The sequence below is a fragment of the Toxorhynchites rutilus genome, chromosome 3 (genome assembly GCF_029784135.1).
Source record: "Toxorhynchites rutilus septentrionalis strain SRP chromosome 3, ASM2978413v1, whole genome shotgun sequence".
Taxonomy (NCBI): domain Eukaryota; kingdom Metazoa; phylum Arthropoda; class Insecta; order Diptera; family Culicidae; genus Toxorhynchites; species Toxorhynchites rutilus.
The window spans coordinates 293,349,966-293,374,482 of NC_073746.1; the positions used below are offsets into that span (position 1 = coordinate 293,349,966).

A 24,517-nucleotide genomic window follows, 5' to 3' on the forward strand; every position below is an offset into this window, starting at 1 on the left:
TCGAGAAATCAGTACCTTCCGAATATTACTGAACAACATTTTTCCTAAACTACAGAATGATTAATGCGCAATCCACTGAGCATACGAAGGAATTTCTTTTTGCTAAACGGGGAACCACCATCGCGATAGGGGGGAATCCCGGTTTAATCATCATTTTGCAGAGATGAAGCGGCAAATATGCGTCTTGTGATACACTCACAATCGTCCTGCTCGCGATCGTGACCGAACCGGTTACCTATACGGTAAGCTATAAAGGTTGTCCATCGAATTTGCTTCGATTTGACCGGGGCATTTGAGTAGTGAATGTTGTGGTAGTTGAACAGCGATATATACATAACAAAGTAAAATACAAACATTCTCTGAATTGAGTATTCCCACTGTATAGTTGTTATCAGTATCATATTAATAACATCAGCCATCTCCCGTAACGGAACGAACAACAGCACATCAAACAAGTGAACACAATCAAGGCCAATAGAACTATGCTTCAAATTTTGCTTAAGGTTCTTGTCTGCAGCTTAACTTGGCTGAGAGGTAGGTTCTAATAGTTGTCGAATTTTGTTGTGTTAGCTCTCACTGATTGCATGGCATTTCCAGCAACACCACTCAAAGTGGTCCTCAGCAACGATTGTATCACCCCCGCGGGCATCTACGGTCGATGTGTGCCTGTGAGAGAATGTCAATATCTTGTGGACATTCTGCGGACGCCTAACTTCACCACCCAAGACCAGCGGTATCTGGATCAGTTTCGCTGTGGACGGCAGGCTGAATCCAAAAAGATACTGGTGTGTTGTCCTGAGCTCGGAAGTGTCCCTGGATGTGGACGGTTAACATTACAGGATCATATTTTCGGTGGGAAAGAAACCGAACCGGATGAGTTTCCGTGGACAGCTCTCCTGGTGTATACAACCAAGGGTCGTCGGTCCTATCTGTGTGGTGGAGCTCTGGTCAGTGATCGATATGTGCTGACGGCGGCGCATTGTGTGGATTCTCTGAGAATAAGGGCGCTGTAAGTGTTTAGTATTTTGAAATACAATCTAAAGTCACGTTCGCCTCTTTCTAGCGAATCGGTGCGTTTGGGCGAATGGGATCTCACCACTGTCGAGGATTGCAAAGATGATCTGTCTGGGAATACATACTGCAATAAATTTCCGCATCGAGATTTTGAGGTTGAAAAAATTATTGTTCACGAGGGTTATTCCCGTATGAGGAAAAATAAAGAGCATGACATCGCGTTGTTGAAGTTAAGTAGAGCTGCTCCGGAAACGGATTCCATTTCTCCGATTTGTATTCCTACAACCGATATGGACACTAATTTAGATGTTGAAAGGGAGTCGTTCGATGTCACTGGATGGGGAGCAACTGAAACAGGAGGTAAGAGCAAGCTCAGTGTTCAGTTGGTTCGTGATCATTGATAATATCTGAAACACTACCAGTACCGCTTAGTCATCGCAAGCTAAAGGTCACCTTACCCGGTCAGAACATGACCAAATGTGTGTCGGCATTTGCGAGAGCAAATGTGACCTTTACCAACAACCAACTGTGCGTCGGTGGAATACGGGGCAAGGACTCTTGCCGGGGTGATTCCGGGGGTCCGCTGATGGTGATCATCAACAATCGCTGGCATCTGGCCGGTATTGTCAGCCTTGGTTCGTTAAAATGCGGTGCGAAAGATGTGCCCGGCGTTTACACACGGGTTGGACGTTACCTCAAATGGGCAGGGGCGAAGATGGAACAAGAGGAGCGATTTAACCAATTGTCATGACAGTGAACTCACTACATCGTTCAAATGTCAACAGGGAGTTGACACGGATGTCACATATTGGTAAAGTGTCGTATATAAGTTATGGTAATGAAAAAGAGATGTTCGAAACAATAATAGAATACTCATAATTCGGGAATCATATACTTTCGATGTGATTCTAGCTAAAATATGTGTATAGACTATAGTGGTACACATTTAGACAGCCAAAATGTGCTAAATAGACGATAAGAAAATTAGGTTACTCATGTTATATAATACGAGAATGGAGGTAATAAACATAGCGGAGGCCTTTTCTTACCTATTTCCTATTATTCTATCTAAGAAATATTGCTTACTCTACTTTGTTGGCCGACTGACCGTTCACCGGTCTAGGGCCTAACGAATTAGAGATGTCCAGCTTCGTCTGCTTGAACAGCCGTTCTCTAGTCACCTCGTACACCAGCAGATCGTACATCCTCTTCCACCGCGCACATCCACCGAGTGCGAGGCCTACCACGAAGTCGACGGCCTCTTCCTGGTTCTCTGCCGAAGATAGTTTTGGCGGCATTCTGGCTACATGTCCAGCCCACTGCAGTCTGCCACGCTGTATTATTTGGTACAATTCGTGATTCATGCGCCTGCGCCACACTCCATCTTCCAATTTACCGCCAAGTATCGATCGCAGAACTTTACGCTCAAAAACTCCGAGCACTCGTCGGTCGGCTTCCTTCAGCGTCCATGCTTCATGTCCGTAAAGGCCACCGGGAGGATCGGCGTCCTATACAGCGCTAGTCTTGTGTGAGTTTGCAAACTATGGGATTTTAGCTGGTTACGTAGTCCGTAGAAGGCACTGTTCGCAGCTGCAACTCGTCGTTGCACTTCACGGCTCATATCGTTGTCACAAGTCACAAGTGTACCAAGATAGACGAATTCATCAACCACTTCAAATCGTTCCCCATCAATCTCCACTTCAGTACCAACACCATCGGAACCTCCACGCTCCGTGCCAGCTACCATGTACTTTGTTTTGGCAAAGTTGGTGATAAGTCCCAACCTCGCCGCTTCCCTCTTAAAAGGCCTGAAGGCCTTCTCCACGGCCCTACGGTCGATACCGGTGATATCAATGTCGTCCGCAAAACCAAGGGGCAGAAAGTTGGAGAGCGCATCCCCCTGCTTCAGTCCATCTAACGTTACGAACGCGACTGATGTCTCGCCAGCTATCCGCACGCATGACTTCGATCCTTCCAGTGTCATACGACTCAGCTTAATTAGTTTCGTCGGAAAACCGTGTTCCAGCATAATCTGTCCGTCGTGGAACACCCCTGTCGAAAACCAGCCTGGTATTCGCCGACGAAGGATTCCATTAGCGGTCTCAATCTGAAGAACAGGATACGGGAGAGCACTTCGTATGCGGAGTTGAGTGACGTAATGCCTCGATAGTTGCTACAATCGAGTCGATTGCCCTTCTTGTAGATTGGGCATATGAGGCCTTCCAACCAGTCGTTCGGCATTTGTTCATCCGCCCAGATCCTCAATATGATCTGGTGTATCGCATCGTACAGCCGCTCGCTTCCCGCTTTTAGAAGTTCGGCCGGGATACCATCCTTCCCAGCGGCCTTGCCGTTTTTCAGCCCACTAATCGCCTCTTTAACCTCCTCCTATGTTGGTGGCTTCACAGCTTGTTCGTCATTCATGATCCTCATCCTGTTCCTATTTTGCTCATCTTGCTCCTCACCGTTCAATAGCGCCTGAAGGGGCTCCTTCCACCTGACTGCAACCATCGGTTTCTCAGTAAGCAGGTTGCCGTCCTTGTCATTACACATCACAGGCGCAGGGAAATTTCTGCTTCTGACTCTTTTGACTATAGAAGCTCCGCACGTCGTTTCTACGTGTCTTCTGCGCTGGCGTGCACCTGCTCCTCGTACTCGTGCTTCTCCCGACGGTGGACTCTATTTTCGGCAGCTCTTGCCTCCCTGCATCTCTCTCTGTTCTGACGCGTAGCTGCAGTGAGCATGCGGCACGGTTCTTCTCGTCTGTCGCTCTCTGTGGCATTTGGCATCAAACCAGCGCGGATCCTACAAACGACGAGATAATGGAATTCCTCCTTCCCAACCTGTGCGTTTGCATCTCCGATGACGACTTTTACGTCGTGTTTTGGGCACTCGCCATAGGTTCGTTCTAGTTTTTCGTAGAAATCATCTTTGACATCATCGGATTTGTTGTTTGTGCGTAGGTGGTTATTAAACTATAGTTGAAGAATTTGCCCTTGATTCTCAACACGCGTATATGGACATCTACGGGCCTCCACCGGATGGCTCTTGTTTTCTGTTTTCCCAGCACCACGAAACCAACGCCCGCTCCGCTGCTTTGCCGCCACCGGTCTAGGTAGATCTGGTACTTGAAAGAAGTGTGTGCAATAGGGTCTACTGAACGGAATTCCCTTTCTCCGGAATTTGGCCACCGAACCTCTTGAATCGCTGCGATTTCGACCCCTGCCGCTGTAATTCTCGAGCAAGCAACCCCGCTCGCTACGGTTCATTGAGAGATCTGACGTTCCAAGTACCCAACTTCCAATCGTTTACCTTCTTCGTGTTCCTTACCAGGGTCGCGGTACCTACATCCTGCTGATGGGTGTAGGTATCAATGATCATTTTTTCTCAACTTTGATTATATACGGGCGGTCCGATAAGTACTTAGCCTCATCGGCCGATTGTGCCAGTATCGCAAGAGAGATTACTTATCGTGTAGCACATTCTCGTAAACGGCTACTGTCAATTTCAGCCGAATCGGGATGGTAGTTTTGTTTTGACCGTGTGTGGAAGCAGGCGTGTCCGCGGATTTTAGAAAAATGAAAAAAATTGAAATTCCGCCGTCGCCCCGGCCAAATTGGTCGAATTGCATTACAAACTGCTGCCCCATCCACCGTATTCTCCAGTCGAATGAGGAGGTCATCGCGGCCACGGAGGTCTACTTTGCAGACCTCGAGAAAACGTATTTTTCAGATGGATTAAAGAAGTTGGAGCATTTTTTTTCCTGTTGGGTACATTTTCCACTACGACCAGTTATTTGATCCATTGTGGCGGGCCCCTATTTGTTGTAAGCCTTATCAGGGTGTCGTATCGCTATTAGTTGGAGTGATTTCCACTTGCTGACTGTAGGCATGATCCCAATAAGGTATTATAGCACGAATGAACTTTATTGCCTTATTGGGGGAAGCTATCCAAACATTTGCAGGTTGCATTAAACCTTTATCAAAGAAATTGCGCCTTCTATGAAAAAGTGCTTCGCAATTACATAATAAATGTTCCGAGCTTTCAATTTCTAGGTTACAGAAACGACAGGTATCATCTTCTAATTTACCTAGTTTCTTTAGGTGGTATTTGCTTGGACAATGTCCTGTCACTAGGCCACTGAAAGTGCATAGGTCTTTTTTTGTTAGGCTGAGAAGTCTTTCAGTTGCTTTTTTACTTGGTGATATAAATGATTTAGCCTGTCGAGCTACTGTACTATGTGTCCAGATGTCTTCAATCTTTGATTTTTCCCAGTTCTTTAATTCCATTTTGAGGGTACATTCAGGGGCCCCACAAAATGGTTCTGGTCCTAGGAATGGTTTCGATGATCCACATCTAGGTAACAAATCTGCTTTTTCATTACCTTCAACTCCACAGTGCCCTGGAACCCAGAATAGGTTCACTGCACTTTTTTTAGCTATCTCTTGAAGAAGTTGAATACACTCCCAAACTAATTTAGAAGTACAGGTAACTGGCTTCAATGCTTTCAATGCAGCTTGACTGTCAGAAAAAATGCATATGTTTGCATGTCTATAATTGCGCCTTAGACAAATTATTGCACATTCAATAATTGCCAACTGCATTTCTGCCTGAAATACAGTTGGCCACTTGCCCATTGAAATTGATATGTTCACTCCAGGGCCGGTTATTCCAGCCCCGGCTCTTTCGTTTAATCAGGAACCATCAGTGTAGAAAATTATAGATCCTGGGTGAATATCAGGTCCCCCTGACTCCCATTCAGTGCGGCTTGGCTCAGTCACATTGAATAGGCGTTCAAAGTTGTATTGCCTGTTCAAAACAAAATTGTGTGAAGTTCTCTTCAGCGCTTTCTCATTCATGTCTGTAGATTATACACGATGGAATGCAAAAAGCACACAACAAAAAACCCCCAAGTTGGAGCATAGCTGGATCAAGTGTATCGAGCTAAAATAAGAAAGACTATGTTGAAAAATAAATCGCCACTTTTCCAAAAATTTTGTTTTTTTGTAGGCTAAGTACTTATTGGACTGCCCTCGTATTAGTAATAAAAAAACGATGTGAAGTGACAGTGTCAGTAAGTAGCATTTTTAATTTTCGTTATCCTGTTTGTGATCAAATGAAAGACGTAGTCCTACGCAAAAAATTGTTATGGAGTGCCGAAATCGTTTGACGCAAAAACATTGACATAGGACTATGTCTTTGATTTCTATATAGGGGAGTCACTCTACGAAAAATGTAACGATTTATTAAGAGTTTTCAACGCATATTACTCAAAATGGTTATTGCGACATATGTTGTCGAAGGTCGAAGGAGATAATACTATTTTTATCTATAATATATTTTTGTAGTCATAGATTGATTTGACTCAGGCTTATATTTGTGTAGGTTCTAACTATTTAGACTTGCGTTTAAAAATGATACATGATGACTCTTTGTCTTCTTTTGCGTGATTGAATAAACAGAAGAAAAGGGTAGTAATGGCTCTAATGGTATTTTTGTGTACATTTTTGAACAGAATGCGGTACCAAATTCTACCACGTTATGTCATCTAACCCGTTTAAAGGATACAAGTACACACAGGAAACGATTTTTCCAGGGCATCCATTTCATGTATCAAAAAAGAAAAAATACATATGTTGAACAATGAAAAACTCAATTTAAACTCAATTATTACACACAATCACAGTCCTATGTCAAGATCCCGTCCGTGCTGTCCCGTCCGGCTCATACCCATCAACTTTTATATTTTTGTTCTAAATTTTGTGTCATTCTAACTGACCATGCATGTCTACATGTCTACATAATTTTTGAAAGAATTTCAATAAAATGAAGGTAAATTAGTAGAGAAACATCATACCGTACTTCTGTATCTTCTGGCTGGTATCAATTTAACACGTTCGTCGTCCGTTACCCTAAAACGGTTGACATTGTATTTCCTGGGGAGTCTCGTCACCTAGATATGGGTAACAATTTTCGCGTTCAAATTGAATAAAACTTCCAAAGAAAATTTCATGGAATAGGCAAATCAAATTATTGTATAGAGTACCAAATAAGAATTTTTGACTATTTTGACGCAGGATTACGTATTTCGAGGTACAAATTGAAAATCGAAAATCGAGTACATCGTGGAAATTGTCCAATTCTACAACACTTATTGCTCAGTCATTCCATGATGGATTGATGAGATTTTTGCGTCAATCGATTTCGGCACTCCATAACAATTTTTGACGTAGGACTACGTCTTTCATTTCTGTACCGGGGTGTAAGTTCCAAGTTTCGGAAACGAGAGAAACGCTTGCAGTGCAAGGTTTTGAACGTTTATAACTCTGGCGGCTGAATGAAGTGGTATGAAAGCCACTTAATTCGCATGGAATAGTATTTGTTTGCTTGTGGTTTAATGCAATGTTCATAAATAAAAGAAACAATGTGTGTTCCCGCTCGAGATCGGATCGTCCGGTTTGAGCTGTCTGTTTTGTTATGTTCATTTTCACTCAAGGTAAGTTCATGCGGCTAAAAAAACTGGAAAAGTGAAGGAATATTCGAAAAAGCTATATTCCATACTGCCCATGATTGCATAGGAGACGTAATCACCAACACCATTAGTGTTGAGAAAACGCAATTTTGTTGTTTTTTCGCCTACAAGCGTAGCCATGCAATTTTCCAATGAAATAATCTGTTCACTTGAAGGATATTATCGGCAAAAGAAGGTCTAGGAGATTTTGCGGATTAAAACTGTTTGCGAGTAGCATGAGCCTCCTTGCTACTAACCTGACCAGGAATTCCCCCCGTCAGCTGTTTGGTCGTAGTCCAAACAAAATTCAACGCAGACGAACTAACGGGATATAACAGCTGATGAGACACCGATTAACTGTAATGGGATCAACGTCTCCACACGTGCGATAGAATGGAAAGGGGCGAAAACAAAGGATTTGCCGTTCGTTCCTATTGGGTTTTCGGTCACCGCTGTGGTCTTGTACCACTACGACTACGATCACAGCGGTGATAGTAATCAGCATTCTGCCGAAGCTCGACCGACAGAAAACATCGCACGTGATGGAGACTAATACATGCAGTGATAGAGCGCAGCTGTTGGAATGCTGCGGAGACACATCAGTCTGGATTGGTCCACCACGGGATGACCATAAAAATTACTCGCGGCGAAGTTTATGTTCCGTTCCTTTGTAAATATGTTGTAATATTGTGAAATGTTATTGATGAATATATGTAACCTGTGAATTGTGGTGAATTATACGTGTTTAAACCCAGCACTTTGTAAATTCACTCGAAGGAAGAAACTATTCGTTTCCATTAGTGCTGGTTGGTGTTGTTCTATTGTTTGCCGTCAGGATTTGGTTGTGATTTGTTGTTTCGCCGGCGGCAGTGAATTTTAATAAAGGGAAGGATTTCCCTTCGATGTTGGGGACCTACAATGAGCTATCGAGTTTGGATTTTTACGGCTAGGCTCCCCAACATTATGGAAAAGAGAACGGCCCCTTTTTTTATATATTGTATAAATTATAATATCTCAATAATTTTTAATTTTTTTTCCATTTGAAAAACGCTTACGTCTATTTATGCGGACAATCAATCGTTTCAATGTTCACATAGCTAGACGTAATCACCAGGTTGCTCTGTCTGTAGCGTTAGTAATTACATTTCCGATAATACTCAAAACGTCTCCGTCGGTAGTTTCAGTTGTTATCGGATAAAATCAAAAAGGTTTGGAAGAAATTTAGTGAAATGTCTGGTAAAGGTGCTCTGGATTTGTTGCGAGTCTAGAATAGTACAATTTTCCTGAATACGCTGGGAAATGTAAAGAACAGCAGATTTCAGCAGGTTTTTCAATTAATTGAATCCGCAACGTTGGTAATTTGCAACATGATTTACCGATATCATGATCAATCGCATAAAGATGGTGGAGTGACTTACTCCAACGGTATGAGTAAATGCTGAATATGTGGAAAAATTCGATGTCGAATCCGAGCAGTTATAATGCTAAGAACCAATATTATTTTGATTTTACTACTGATCTGATTGTTTTTTTCATTGATCTACCTGAAGATTCAAATGCAGACATTTAGGTAGTTATAACATTAAAAAACACATTTGCTTTTCTTTGTTCATTGTTCAGTGCAGTGTACGAAAAATAGCAATTACATGAGCAGTGTTTCAAAGGTATTTTTTATATTCATCTATTAGGAAACACTAAGTAATAAGACACTATCGTGACAGGCATGTTCGGACTCTACAAAGAATGTAATTCATATGTAGATTTATCAATATTATATCACATAATACTTATAATTGTTGATTTTCGAACGATGTATGGAAGCTGTATGGAACTACGTCTGTTATGCGGACAAACTGTGATTTATCGGAAACGTTCTTTCAAAATTGCTCAAATGTTTTCGAACAAAAAATGTTTGTTTGTATATTGAGCAAACGTATTACATTGCGTAGGATGCAAAACGGCGAAATAATCGATTTTGTTCATTTTGTCGCTTACGTCTCCTATACAAACATGGGCAGCATATGCTCTGCATATTGTATTAGGTGCTGTTAGTCCAATTTAAATTCGCATTGAGGTATATAGCATTGTATCACGTTGGGTTTAAAGCGAAAATGGAAATGGGTTGAATAAACGCTCAGAAAGTAAAAATTATAAATGAAAATTACCTTTTCCATTTCAAACATATTTTCCTTATAATGAAGTAACATTTTTTTTTCTGTTGAAAAAAATTGATAATTGTGTTCGACAATAATAATTATCATATATACCATTAGGAAGTTTCTTTATTTCATTTGTAGAGTGAACAAACAATACCCAACAACCAAACAAAATGGCCCTTTTCAGAGCCACCAAATCATTATCAAAGAGTTTAACGATGTAACTCTTCAAACATATACAAAATCAGCATGCAACATATTGCCTAACGGAATTCTACGTCAACTATGCGTTAACTATACGTGTCTCGGACACAACCCTCCTGTAACTTTTTGTTTGAACCCTTACGTGGTTCACCATAGAATCTATGGTGAAAAAGATACTTTGCCAGCATTTTTATAGCTTCAAGATGAAAAATTGAAAGAAATACTACTTGCTACGCGGTATCTAAAAATATCACATTGGCATGTGTTTCTGTAGTCAGTGTTAATGACGTGCCTTTTCTAATTTGAAAAGGATATTGCTAAATCATGTAATAGTACCACCTTCATTGACTAATTTATCCGCAAGTTGAATGAGGAAGTCTAGGGCTTTGCTTGATTTATTTCGCTAGTATTTAATCTATATATACTTTCTCAGAGCATTTTAATGCTAGAGCACAGTACACTCGCAAATCGGGCTGTGAAACTATTACAACGTACGTCTACACACATCTGGATAATTGGATAGAATAATGAATGTTACGTCCACAATACTTTCCACTTCCGACTATGAGTATTTTTACCGAAATAGTGAATGGCAATATGTTACCTAAAACCAGGTTTCAAGAGCCTTTTATCCCGTTCAAAAATGTTGATTGTGATCTCTTCAGTATGGTAAAATGTTGTTTCATAACTGGCTAACGTGAACCCACACGTACAAGTGAAACAACCTTTCGTATTAATCATCAAATGTGAACGGAAATCACGAACAGGGTATTAAAATAATGACAAAGCTCAGTGATGCTCGTGCTCTAACTGACGCTTTTATGTTGCAAATGTCACACGTCTCTTCCTATATGGCGACATTTAACTTCAACGCGTAGCCGCTGATATATGCCGAGATGAACCGTCAGAAGTTTTAACGTTTTCTTATAAACTGAACGACGCTGACATTTTTCGCCATTAGATAAAGCCTAAGCTTCTTCCCCCAAACAGGGATTCATTCCGAACAAATTCAGAAAACCGATTGTTATTACAACTCATCTGCGCCTGGCCATACGACCGCAACGCCGCGAGGATGAAATATAGATACGTGCACCATTCGCGCTGGAAACGTGTCTTTCTTGGAGCGTCGAAAGTTTTTGGCCAGATCCGACCGGCTGCAGACACCATGTGGCCTTTCCGAAGGTAGCTGTAATTTATCGCCATCAAATGCAAGTGCCACAGAGAGTCACGGAACACAACTTCAGGACATTGTGCACATTCCACCGAAAGTGACATGTAGGTAAATTTGGACAGTAATTTATTCCGCCAAATGCGATTGTCCGGGGGCTTATCGTGAGCATAAAAGGAAGGAAAAGTTAATCATAAACGTGGTTTATGCGGGGCTTTAAGGTTATAAAAAAAGTTGCTCCACCATTGAAAGTTGATGGTGCCTAAAGTTGCCACCCATTAGGAGCTGTTGGTTTGTCTTTTTCTGTTTACAATTATCCACCAATTATTCACAACGATGACAATATTCGAAAAAAGCGGCATAAAACTTTCACACGACTCGATGACGAAAACTGTGCCAATCGGAGCTAATTCGTGGTGGTCCTTTCCTCTGGTTTGTTTTTCAAATTTGTTTATATAATTGCCTAATTGGATCATTATTGTATCGCCAAATGAACCGCGCATTCGTTTTAGGCCCGCAAATTTTTCAATGTTTAAATACTGGCAAAGCTGCAAATTCACACCCACGCAGATACATCAAACGAGAGTACAGAGAATTCACATCCATTTATTTTTATCTTTCAGTGCTTGGCCATAGCGATCCAATTAAAAGCTATTATTGGTGATTATCTGTGCTGGTAAACAATTTATAACTAAGCTCGTCGGCCGCTGCCCTCGTATTTATTTTTGTTATGCTCTGAACTCATTGGCCATTGCAGTATGCACCCAGTCACGACGACCAATAGCGCGCATATGCTTTATCGAAAACGTCCGGCAGCTGGCGATGTACTCATTGATGTTCTATGGCACGAAATATTATCCTTCATGGTAGAGCGTAAGCAATGTTCTCCTTCGTTATAAGATTGTTTTCATAGATCATAATTGTTGCACTGAGTGGAGCTCGTGGCCGTGCTGCCAATATTAATGCTAATCGTGGTCGAATTATGTTTTCAATGAAAATTAATCCGACTAGAAACAAATTATTTATTGAATTAAATCTATGCAAACAGTGGAAAGTCAACACGCAGATACGATTGAGAAGAACATACAAATCAGCAATCATTTTCATGAAAATTTGAGTTAGAAACATGTGATGAAAGATCAACAATCAGGGAAAGGCGATGTTCGATGTAACGTCCATTAGGAACGCCCAATTTGTTCTTTGAGCAATACCGTATACCGTCACTACCGCCGCTTCCGTTCGCCGCCAAAATACACTATTTTTTACTCTAATTCACACGGCCAAACAACCGAACAATTGCGACATTGCGTAACCGGGGAAAGCAGGTCAGCTGGTTGTAAAAAGTGCGCTATGAAAGTGAGGAGAATTCAATTGAAACCCTGACGCCGACACTTTTCTACAGTTGCTTATGTTGCCTAATTACAAATCTCCGCTAGCTGTAGCAATGATCTTGAGCAAGAGTGTAAGTCAAAATAGGAATTAAAAAGTTTGATCGAAATGGATGGATCCAAGATGAAGCACAAACGAAAAGATTTATCTATGAAAATGTTGGGAAAAGAAGAGACTGATGATAAGCGATTACCATCAAAATATTAAGTCTATACGTCTATACTTTATTATTCTATTCCAATAAATTAACCCTCTCAAAATGGTTTATGATATGCCATTTGACTACGCCAAGCTATAACCTCATTTACTCTCGCAGCCATTTCATTTTAAAAACATCATGTTGAGTATCCATTCAACATCTTTAAGAACAACGAATTCTGTGTTCAATTTTACGTTTTCACATATCACCCCCAGAACACTTGAAAATTGATATCATGTCACAGTGCATTCATTCCTACCAAAAAATAATCAAAATATTTTATCGTGCCGTATTCACCATAATTTATTATGGGTAAAGGGTGTGTCACATCAAATTGCATCACGGAAAAAACGCTGTAGAAATTTAATTTTTAAGAATTATATCTTCAGCTTTCGCTTATAATCAGATAAGAGTGTATAGATCACGTTGGCCATGCTTCACTGTCATTTTTTCGTAAATTTGGAAAAATGTCGTCGAACGAAAAAGAGCGTCGTGAATTAATCCTGCGCACTCATTTCGAGAATCCGGAGTTGTCACATCGGGACATCGGTAAGATGCTGGGAATCGTCCAATCCACGGTCAGCAGAGTACTAAAACGATACTTCGAGAACCTAACCATCGACCGGAAGGTGAAGAACGGCAAAAATGGATGCTCCGTCAGTGAAAAATATCACAAGCGCGTAGTTAAACAGTTTAGACGTGATCCGAGAAGTTCGGGCCGGGATGTCGCCAATAAGCTGAATTTGTCAAGTTCATTCGTCCAGCGGACCAAGCAGCGGGAGGGCCTGCGTACATACAAGGTTCAGAAGGCTCCTAACCGCGACGAAAGACAAAACATGGTGGGGAAGACGCGAGCCCGGAAGCTGTACACCGAAATGCTGACGAAGCCGCATTGCCTGGTAATGGACGACGAAACCTACGTCAAAGCGGACTTTCGTCAGCTGCCGGGCCTGTTGCTCTTCTCCGCAGAGGACAAATTCAGCGTTCCGGAGGAGATTCGCAAGCATAAACTATCCAAGTTTGCCAAAAAGTACATGGTGTAGCAAGCGATCTGCTCTTGCGGAAAGCGGAGCGCACCCTTCGTGATGACCGACACGGTAAACGGGCAGGTTTACCTTAAGGAGTTCCTACAGAAGCGCTTACTACCACTATTGAAGCAGCACGAGGGCCCGACCATCTTCTGGCCGGATCTCGCTTCGTGCCACTATTCAAAGGATGTGTTTGAGTGGTACGAAGCCAACGTGGTCACCTTCGTGCCAAAAGAAATGAACCCGCCCAACGCGCCGGAGCTTCGCCCAATAGAGAAATATTGGGCGATTATGAAGCAGGCCCTCCGGAAGAACCTAAAAGTTGTCAAATCGGAGGCGGACTTCAAGAGAAAATGGATTTCTGTTCAAAAAAAAACTACAACCTGACGTTGTACAGAACCTTATGGACGGGGTAAAGAGGAAGGTGCGAGCATACGGGCTTGGGCTCGAAGTATGAATAAAAAGAAAATGCCAAAAGTTGTTTAATAGTTTTTGTTTTACTCTCTAAAATTTTCAAAAGGATCGGTCTACTGGGCGAGTTTCTACAGCGTTTTTTCCGTGATGCAATTTGATGTGACACACCCTTTAATATCTCAAGAAAACGGCAAGGGTGATGTAAAATTCCATTTGAATCTTTCCAAGTTTATTTTACTACTTTTGCGACATTATGCTGAGCGTTGTCATGAGGAAAATTGCTTGTTTCTTTTCGCTTACCGGATGTTTTTCTGGTTTCACCAGAAAAAAAAACCAGGAACCAAAACATAAGGTCCAGAAAAAGCAAACATGGGAAAAGAGATCTGGTCAAGAGTGGTCAAGTAAATTTTCGATGAGACTGTGAGGCACCTGTAGTGTCAGACCACAGTAATCGGAGAGCTAACAGAAAAGATAAAAAGCACGGAGGCACACAGCGGAAAAGATAACATTAATTGAATCTACCTCCGAACGATAGAAAATTTTGTAAGATTTGCAACCGTACTGTTCACCAGTTTAAAGACGCATAGCCTTTAGATCCCCTCCCTACTACAGAAGAAAAGTTTAGAAGAGCAATACAAAAGAAAGTTGCTCGATGTGCTTGAATGAACATGGAAATGCTCGGTGTAACCTGAATTTACGCCCTCAGCGACGATTGGATAAGGATTCGCAAAGGGTGGAGTTGTACATTTCAGACCAAGCTTTAAGCTGGTGGCGGTGGTTCAACGTAAAAGCATCCCATACCGAGCATAGCTTAAATCTTCCTCAGTAAACGCTAACTCTGGTTGAAATCATCAAGCAATATCCTAATCTCTAAAGGTGCGTCCACATTATGCCACATTATCGAATTCGGTTCGATTCGGTTCGAGTCGGTTTTCGGCACGTCGGCAAACCCGGGCGGTACGTCCACATTTAGTCGGCTTTATCGGGCGGCCAAGGCCGATTGGCGTAATGTGGACGCGTCTTAAGAATTACCAGTGATGAATTCCTGATCAAATTGAACGACATGAAACAGCGCGCGCCATTAGTGTCACGGGTTCTGGATTGCTAAGAACCAATCGCTCTCCGGTCCAGGCTTAGATAGACCAAATTCTAAATCTGTAAACGATGATGTTGAATTAACCATCATACGTCATAATGGGTGCAGCAGTGTTTCGAACGATGACCTCCATGATCTATTGAGGGGCCATTACACGGTTTGATAATTTGGCATATTGGCCGTGCTTCTTCCGGAAAGCGAAATACATTCTGACTCAAACAACAGTGATAGTAGATGATCGATTTGAGACGGGGTTGTTATGGAGAGAGAATAGTACATGCCTTCCCGATAGCTACCCTCTAGCTATCCTAACGGCACGCACAGGAAAGACTCAAACGTTTAGAGAACCGTTTCATGAAGGACTATGGACTATACGACAGAGCATCATAGTGCATGGTCTGTACGTACCTAACCAAGGGATGCACGCACAAAGTTTCCGTGTCAGAGCTGACAGAGACTAATCAGATTGAGGTAATCAACACAAAGGAATCGGATAAAATTCACATCGTGTGGAAGCAGCCGCTACTGTAACAGGAGCTTCCTTCAATTCAAAATTCTCGAAGGGGTCCAATATATTGACTTTGCTTTCAGCAGTACCAGTTTCGCGGAAAAGAATTGGGATGAACCCCTATGGTCACGATAACCAACTGACAACGTTTTGGTTCCACGAGGTTCCGGAGGTTTTAGGGGTCCAGCAATTCAAGTATTCTTCAACGCGGTAAAATAGTTTTGCTTGTTCGTAACGTCAGTTTTGTCCACCTTGTTGTCCAGAATCGCCCACAAATTCTCAATAGGATTCAAGTCGGAACTTTGGGGTGGTCACACCATTGGTTTGTTCCAGGCAGATCGGAAGAATGCTGCTGTTTTCTTCGAGGTGTGCTTCGGCTCTTCATTTAAAACGAAGCCCAACGTTTTAAATACGCTGCACAACGTAGATAATTGTTTTTTTTGCAAAATGACACTAATATATTTTTGAAGTTGATTGCCAAATAAAAAAAAACACACATGTCAAATCACATCTAATGACATCTAAAACATCAACCTGACAATTTCAACTCGTACACCTGGTATAAGTTGCTTGAATAAATGAATGTTTCAATTCGCTCCGAAAAGAACGATTTAAATTTCACTTCAGTGTGAAGAATGAAACGAATGAACGAGAACTGAAAAGAGCACGAATGAGAAAAGACATTTCTATTAAGCGTGAAAAGAGAGCGCCAATATATTGAGTCAGCGTGAACAAGGCACTACGTTAAATGCAATAGGTTGAGTGACAATTTGCCAATTGGAGAGTCTTCGTGGGACTCGGCTCGGTCTATACCGACCAGTCAACAGCCCTCATCAACACGCTCGTCGCCCAGTGCGAGTTTTATGCGGAGCCCTTTCGGTACGCTCTAAATGTGGTGAAACCGATTTTTGATCGTTCCACCCTTTACATTCGGCTTAAAGTACATCAACCGAGCTCTGGAAACTCGAAAATAAGAGTGGTTCTATAGTTATTAAACTTAGTGTATGAGGAACTTTTTTCTAAATAAAAAAAGGGTGAGTTATATCGGTAATATATCTACAAAGTTAACGGAGGACTGTCTTTGCCTTAGTGATCATTTGTTTAAGGTAGCATCTTAATCAATTCTCAATAAATGGATGAACGAATATTTCGGAAACTTATCATAAACTCTCAATCATGAAAAGGCCATTTTGGACGCTCTCGTTTCCGCCGCCGACTGGTCGCTAACTGGATGACTGTCAAATCGTTATTAACAACCATCCAGCGTCTGGGCTGGGACAGCACATTAAAGAACGAATAGAACACGATAGCTAAATAGAAATTGATGCTTGAACTTGTACTTGTTTGTATTGAAGAGGTTTCGAACTTTGAAGATCATTCACCCCTCGAACTGCTAGGTTGCAGCGATTATATGTATATATGTATGTAGTATGCATAAGGGAATAGCCTTGCGGTGTGTTCAAATATATGTGAGGGGCTTAGAATGAAAGGGGTGTAAGTGATTTGATCGATTTCTCTACATCGACTCTCTCTTCTGGTCATAACTTAGCTGCAAATACATTCCCAGTTGTATTTGACAATGTGGAAGACAGGTCAGAACCTCATCTATCGGATTCTATAGCAAACTCAAATTGAAACGTTTTTGCAGTTGAGTTATTAACTAAAGGAAAAGTTGATCGATCAAGTCACTCACACCCCTTTCATTCTAAGCCGCTCATATAATTTCGCTTGAATACGATTTTTTCATGACCAAGCACTGAAAAATTGCATGTAATTACTATGTTTGAAAAAGTTTTAAAATAAAATGTTAATACGGTTGAACATCGCTTATTCTCGAAGGTGAATTCCATAGTTATTCTATAAATCATCCCGAAATTCGTATACGAGCGGTAGGTTCTTGGCCTTGGACACGACCTTACAGAAGAATAGTTTAAGGATTTCTTTATTGATAAAACATAGTTTTCATAGTTTTCATAGTCATACTGAAGTATATTTTTTTGTGTTTGCACTTCTTTTTAGTCTCTATTGCGTTGTCCAGTCAATTACGCAGATAATCGGAATTTTACTGTATGTAAACGAGTCAGAGTCAGATGACCCTTGCAGATAATTTAACGATAACTTTTATTCAAAATTGACAATCATGAAATTCATAACAGTAATTTTTTAGAGGATTTGTAATCATGAACACCAACGATTATACCTTTTACATTCCATTTCATAAACATTTTTTTATAAAATCATGTTTCATAATGTTTATGAAAATTTGAGGAAACACAACTGCCAGAAAGATGGTTGCGTGTATTTTTAAAAGAATTTTTTAAAATTATTGATGCTATCCTACGATACATGATTATACTGGCTAATATTGCTGATTGAAATCTATGTAAAAGCTAATACGAACATTTGATTTTATTGGACGAAATGTTAAAGGCGTTTCTGATAAATATCGAATCATTGACAGATTCTAATTCTAACTAGGCATTCAAAAACCTCCCGTAGACAACCACTAAATACGATTTGTCTTGTAAAGGGTGTGTCACATCAAATTGCATCACGGAAAAAACGCTGTAGAAATTTAATTTTTAGGAATTATATCTTCAGCCTTCGCTTATAACCAGATAAGAGTGTATAGATCACGTTGGCCATGCTTCACTGTCAATTTTTCGTAAATTTGTAAAAATGTCGTCGAACGAAAAAGAGCGTCGTGAATTAATCCTGCGCACTCATTTCGAGAATCCGGAGTTGTCACATCGGGACATCGGTAAGATGCTGGGAATCGTCCAATCCACGGTCAGCAGAGTATTCAAACGATACTTCGAGAACCTAACCATCGACCGGAAGGTGAAGAACGGCAAAACTGGATGCTCCGTCAGTGAAAAAGATCACAAGCGCGTAGTTAAGCAGACGTGATCCGAGAAGTTCGGTCCGGGATGTCGCCAATAAGCTGAATTTGTCAAGTTCATTCGTCCAGCGGACCAAGCAGTGGGAGGGCCTGCGTACATACAAGGTTCAGACGGCTCCTAACCGCGACGAAAGGCAAAACATGGTGGGGAAGACGCGAGCCCGGAAGCTGTACACCGAAATGCTGACGAAGCCGCATTGCCTGGTAATGGACGACGAAACCTACGTCAAAGCGGACTTTCGTCAGCTGCCGGGCCTGTTGTTCTTCTCCGCAGAGGACAAATTCAGCGTTCCGGAGGAGATTCGCAAGCAGAAACTATCCAAGTTTGCCAAAAAGTACATGGTGTGGCAAGCGATCTGCTCTTGCGGAAAGCGGAGCGCCCCCTTCGTGATGACCGGCACGGTAAACGGGCAGGTTTACCTTAAGGAGTGCCTACAGAAGCGCTTACTACCACTATTGAAGCAGCACGAGGGCCCGACCATCTTCTGGCCGGATCTCGCTTCGTGCCACTATTCAAAGGACGTGTTGGAGTGGTACGAAGCCAACGGGGTCACCTTCGTGCCAAAGGAAATAAACCCGCCCAACGCGCCGGAGCTTCGCCCAATAGAGAAATATTGGGCGATTATGAAGCAGGCCCTCCGGAAGAACCCAAAAGTTGTCAAATCTGAGGCGGACTTCAAGAGAAAATGGATTTCTGTTAAAAAAAAACTACAACCTGACGTTGTACAGAACCTTATGGACGGGGTAATGAGGAAGGTGCGAGCATACGGGCTTGGGCTCGAAGTATGAATAAAAAGAAAATGCCAAAAGTTGTTTAATAGTTTTTATTTTACTGTCTAAAATTTTCAAAAGGATCGGTCTACTGGGCGAATTTCTACAGCGTTTTTTCCGTGATGCAATTTGATGTGACACACCCTTTAGTCGTAAAAGAGAACATCAAAAACGCAAAAAATCAGGGCTTCGAACACTGAGCTCGTTTTACCCGAGATGCATGAAAATGCTGCTTGGTCCACCTTTTACTTAATGTCGACCTATTCGTATTCGCATCTAATCTTATTTTGAATGAAAGTAGGAAAGGGTAGTCCTAAACCTACCCTCTAAATTTGAAATTAAAATTGAATACTATGAATTACCTAAAATATTAGGTTTTGATGGCTTTCGCTTTGTATCATGTAGAAGAACTCTTTGACTATATCTTCAAACGGTTGTTTTTTGTACAGAAGTGAAATAAAAGAGAATGACCGAATCAGAAGCACTTCGTAACCCATGCTCATTTGCTGCCACACAGTTTATTTTATAATATCCTACCTCCTCCTAACCAAATATCGAATTTAACTTGCACTATTCTAAATTATTTTACCGGTTTTTCTCTCAGCCAAATGCTTTTTCGGATTCATGTCCTGTCCTTTTTTCGTGGAAATACCAAAACCACGTATGCCGGTATAGCTGTGTTGCTTTTCGTGTACATTCAGTATTCATACAACAATGTCACGTCATTTTGTAACAAATTTATGTGCATCTGTTGCCTTCCTTGTTCGCGGAGGAACCGATGAATGATAATATCGCTAGCGCGAATGGAGCACTGTCAATTGATTTATGAATGAGCTGAACTAAAAACTCACTCATGTGTTTCATTGATGACAATGTGATACTTTTTCAGCACAAAATATAATTGACCTTTTGAATAATTCAATTCAGCAGTATTTGAGATGCGATATTGAACTGTGACGTACATTGCAACGTCAACGTAATAATTCTCACAAAAATTGGATGCATACCTTTTTGGATTGACTATCTATAACTCAAAAGAAAGCCACGGTGCAATCGGATCCGGTACAGTCTCTTGCGATGCATAATTTCACCATTTTTGATTCATCCATCAATTATCAGACAATCAGCGCAGTGTAACCGGTGGCGGAAACTTTCCAACTTACACCGTACTTTATTCATTTGTCCACATTTGGCTCATCTGCCGCGGCAACTGCTGGTAATCGCTTTGTAAGCACGAATGTCGGTCGCGCTTTCAACGTATCGCCGCCCCGCAAAACACACCCTATTCATTCCGTCGCGCCGGCAGATCGATGCAGAACTGCAATTAAAGATGCAACCATGTCCAAGTGCTGCGGTTAGCGCGTTCCGTAAGCGCAGTTTCAGATGGCCACCGATAGTGATCACTTTCACGACATGGACGGCATACGCTGGGGGAAGACGGAGCAGTCTGGCTTTCCGATGGGAGCTTATCTTCGCTCCATTATGTGTTATGTGATTTCGTTCGTTCAATTTCACTCACCGGATCAACCGGCTTCCTCCGATCGAGTCAATTGCATCCCTTTCGGTAGTCAATTAGTGCTTCAATAGGAGGTAAACGAAACGTGGATAGTGAAAGGGTTGGGATGGGGAAGATGGGAAAATGATTGACGCCTTTTTGTCGTTCCAGCACCGTTTTTTACCAATCAGCGGTAGCATATAAATATTGACATTGATTGGCTGCCCATTGCACATTGGACAAGTTTTTATTTTACGTCAGATATATTTTGGTTTATGATGAATAATCAGGGAATTAAAAGCTTCACCAGAAATTGTTTAAAATGATGTTGCAGCAAAATTAAAAAAAGATAGAAATTGGGCGTCCAAGAACGAATTTTAGAGTGGTTAGAGAGCTTTAATTTTGTTGATACACTGCGTTTCACAACTATAGAACCACTCATTTTATCTGAGTTTCCAGAGATATGTAAGAAGTCGGTTGAATCGAAGTATATAGTGTAGGATATAATAACTATCTTCATTTAAAATACTGGCCATTTGAACTTTATTGTTGTGTTCATGCGCGAAACAATAAAAAAAACTAAAATTCCAGTGTTTCATATCTATAAAACCGGATGGAAAAACTCTCACTCCTTGAGAAAATTAACGTCAATTCACATGAATTACAATAAGTTTCTAATTCGTAGGTCATCTTTAGTTCTCAATCAGTTCAAATAACCCATTCGAGGTGGTTTTGACCAAGTAGCGCCATGTTGTAGTGTGTATCCCGTTCCACACAAAGGATACTGCTAGTTTAAGCTCTTTAAATCATCTATACTGCTTGTAAGCTGCATCTACTATATGTAAGATCACTCCTCATAAGTTCTCGATAGGGTTTCGATCTGGTAAACAAGTTGACCAGTCCAGAATCTGAAGCCCCTATTGAATAAACCATGCCTACACTATCCGAATGTTACGAATTGGTACCAAATTACCCAATTATCACGGTGTTTTTTATGCTGTACATTGATGTTGATGAAAAGCTATCTGAACCAGGCCGTTTTGAGCATATTTTTCTTAAACCATCAAACTGCCGCCTGCAAAGTTACGTGTTGAAAAATGACATGACCCGTTCCGTAAGTCCTTCCAGTATGAAGAAATTCTATTCAAGTTGGATTTCTTTTTATCAGAGAAGTTCTCCTGAAATAGTGAAACCCAGGGGATAAGCTTTCACATTAGATGTTCGACCCACAGCTTTGGAGATGGTATTTTTATGGTTTAGGGAAAATATCCTCAAAAAGGCCTGGTTTAGGTAACAGTCAGAAGTGCAACGAAGTACTTCAGAATCATTTACTGCCGTTTTTACATCAAAAACAATCTGATAATTGGGTAATTTGGCATTAAATAATAAAATTAAGTCATAAAATCCGGAAAGTCATTGCATGGTTTATCGAATAGGGGCTACAGATTCTGGACTTGTCAACTTGTTAACCAAATCAAAACCCTATCAAAAACTTATGAGAAGTGATCTTACGAATAGTAGATGCAGCTTACATACAGTATGAGTGATTCGAAGAGCTTAAACGAGCAGTATCCTCTGCGTAAAACGAGATACTCACTACAACATGGCGCAACTTGGTCAAAACCAACCCGAATGGGTTATTTGAACTGATTTAGAACTAAAGATGACCTACGAATTAGAAACTTATTGTAATTCATGTGAATTGACGTTAATTTTCTCAAAGAATGAGAGTTTTTCCATCCGGTTTTATAGATATGAAACACTGGAATTTTAGTTTTTTTGATTGTTTCGCGCCTGAACACAACAATAAAGTTCAAATGGCCAGTATTTTAAATGAAGATAGTTATTATATCCTACACTATATACTTCGATTCAACCGACTTCTTACATATCTCTGGAAACTCAGAAAAAAAATGAGTGGTTCTATAGTTGTGAAACGCAGTGTAGTAACATTCAAGTTAATCATGAATTATTTGGATAAAATTAAGAATAACACCTTAAAAACCACTAACTTTTGAGTTTTTCACTTCTAAAATGTTACTTAAATCCATTAGTTTGGAAGTTCCACAACTGTATCCCTTATGAAATTTGCTCATCTTTCAAATGGAAGCAACAGAATTGTAGCGTAATTTTTGAATTAAAGCCAGTTAAAGACAAACAAATCATTCAGCTCGCGCAGTCCGAAAACATCGGTCGCAAATTTGTTCGCGTCTATTATAGAGTGGAGATTATACCGTTATCAGTTCGTGGCTGGTGAAGTTATTTCGCCCTAACGGGGTTCTCTTTATTGCGCGAGTGAGGAGAGCAGCAATCACTACCAGCGTGAGGAAGAAGTCCTCCACGGCGGACGCGGTGCGTGTGCCGTATCATCGCTGTGTGTGCTTTAGCATCGTCATCGATTCCATCATCGTGTTGTGGTGCGATATACCGTTGCATCTGTGCCGAGCGATTGCCACGCGGTTCGATTGGGACACCGTTTCATTTCATTCGCATTGGTGTGCGATTTAGGTATAATATATATTAGGTTTAGAAATACAAAAAAAATAAAAATTATATTATTTTATATCTGCCGTAATGGCAGAAGGTCATGTTGACATGGAGATTGAAACTACTGTTTCCTCCTCACTAGCTACAACGGGGGCTGGGAAGTTAAACGCGTTCCCCCCTCAGAAGATGTCTCTTCAGAGAAAGAGGTAATCTACCTTAACAAGCCCCCCTCAAGAAAATTGGCAAATTTTTCCTCTTCGCCCCCTCAATCTCCCGCTCCCGCTTCCGCTCTACTACCGAACTTGCCTCCCAGCCCTACTGATCCCGCTCCCGTTCAACAATCGACCACGTCCTCCCCCTCAGTTGTTTCCTCTCCTCGTGTCAAGGTCTATCCAGACGATGCACTTGGAGCTGGTCCATGGGTTGTTTTTTTCCGGCCTAAACCAAAAGGAAAGTCAATTAATGTCATTCAGGTTTCGAAAGATCTGGCAAGATTATATTCCTCCGTGGTCGAAATCTCTAAGGTTAGACCGAACAAACTGCGTGTTGTCGTGAGTGATCGGAAACACGCGAATGCAATTGTGATCGACGAGAGATTCTCCCTAGAGTATCGCATCTACGTGCCCTCCCATGACGTAGAAATCTCGGGGGTGGTAACTGAAACTGGTCTGACGTGCGAAATGATAAAAGAAGGAGTTGGTAAATTTAAAAGACTCCCGTTGGTGGGTGTTAAAATTTTGGACAGCCGCCAACTAGGAAAAGTATCCCAAGAAGAGGTAAAAACTAAATTCACGCCGTCAGACTCGTTTCGAGTAACTTTTGCTGGTTCCGCTCTACCTGACTACGTCATGGTGGGCAAATTGAGATTGCCTGTGCGACTCTTCGTGCCAAAGCCCATGACTTGCCAAAAATGCAAGTCAGTTGGTCACACTTCAGATTATTGTGCCAACAAGGAGCGCTGTGCCACTTGCGGAGAGCAACATGAGGGGAAATCCTGCAGTGCGACTGAGCATAAATGTCCATATTGCGGGGGATCCCCACACGAGCTCTCAGTTTGTGAAACTTACAAGAGTCGCTGGGAGAAACAGAAGCTCTCTTTGAAGGAACGCTCGAAACGCACTTTTGCGGATATTTTAAAGGGCGCTTCTCCACTGGCCCAACAACAACAACCAATC

The 24,517-nt window shown here is 41.4% G+C and overlaps 2 protein-coding genes across 3 annotated transcripts; one reads left to right on the forward strand and one right to left on the reverse strand.

Moving 5' to 3' along the window:
- The first annotated feature begins 221 nt into the window (after positions 1-221).
- Positions 222-2,056, forward strand: LOC129774893 (CLIP domain-containing serine protease B4-like). 2 transcript variants are annotated; one of them, XM_055778949.1, is made up of 5 exons: positions 222-242; positions 444-534; positions 598-1,009; positions 1,064-1,374; positions 1,437-2,056. In XM_055778949.1, the coding sequence occupies exons 2-5, from the start codon at positions 483-485 to the stop codon at positions 1,763-1,765; spliced, it is 1,104 nt and encodes a 367-aa protein (XP_055634924.1). In that variant the 5' UTR covers positions 222-242; positions 444-482; the 3' UTR covers positions 1,766-2,056. The 2 variants fall into 2 exon arrangements, with proteins under 2 accessions (XP_055634924.1, XP_055634923.1); XM_055778948.1 differs by having other exon boundaries at positions 227-242; positions 386-534.
- A 40-nt stretch (positions 2,057-2,096) lies between these two features.
- LOC129774310 (uncharacterized) lies at positions 2,097-4,395 on the reverse strand. The gene is made up of 4 exons (XM_055778026.1): positions 4,345-4,395; positions 3,138-3,402; positions 2,624-3,081; positions 2,097-2,522 (listed from the first exon to the last, which is right to left on the reverse strand). The coding sequence occupies exons 1-4, from the start codon at positions 4,393-4,395 to the stop codon at positions 2,097-2,099; spliced, it is 1,200 nt and encodes a 399-aa protein (XP_055634001.1).
- Between the last annotated feature and the right edge of the window lie 20,122 nt (positions 4,396-24,517).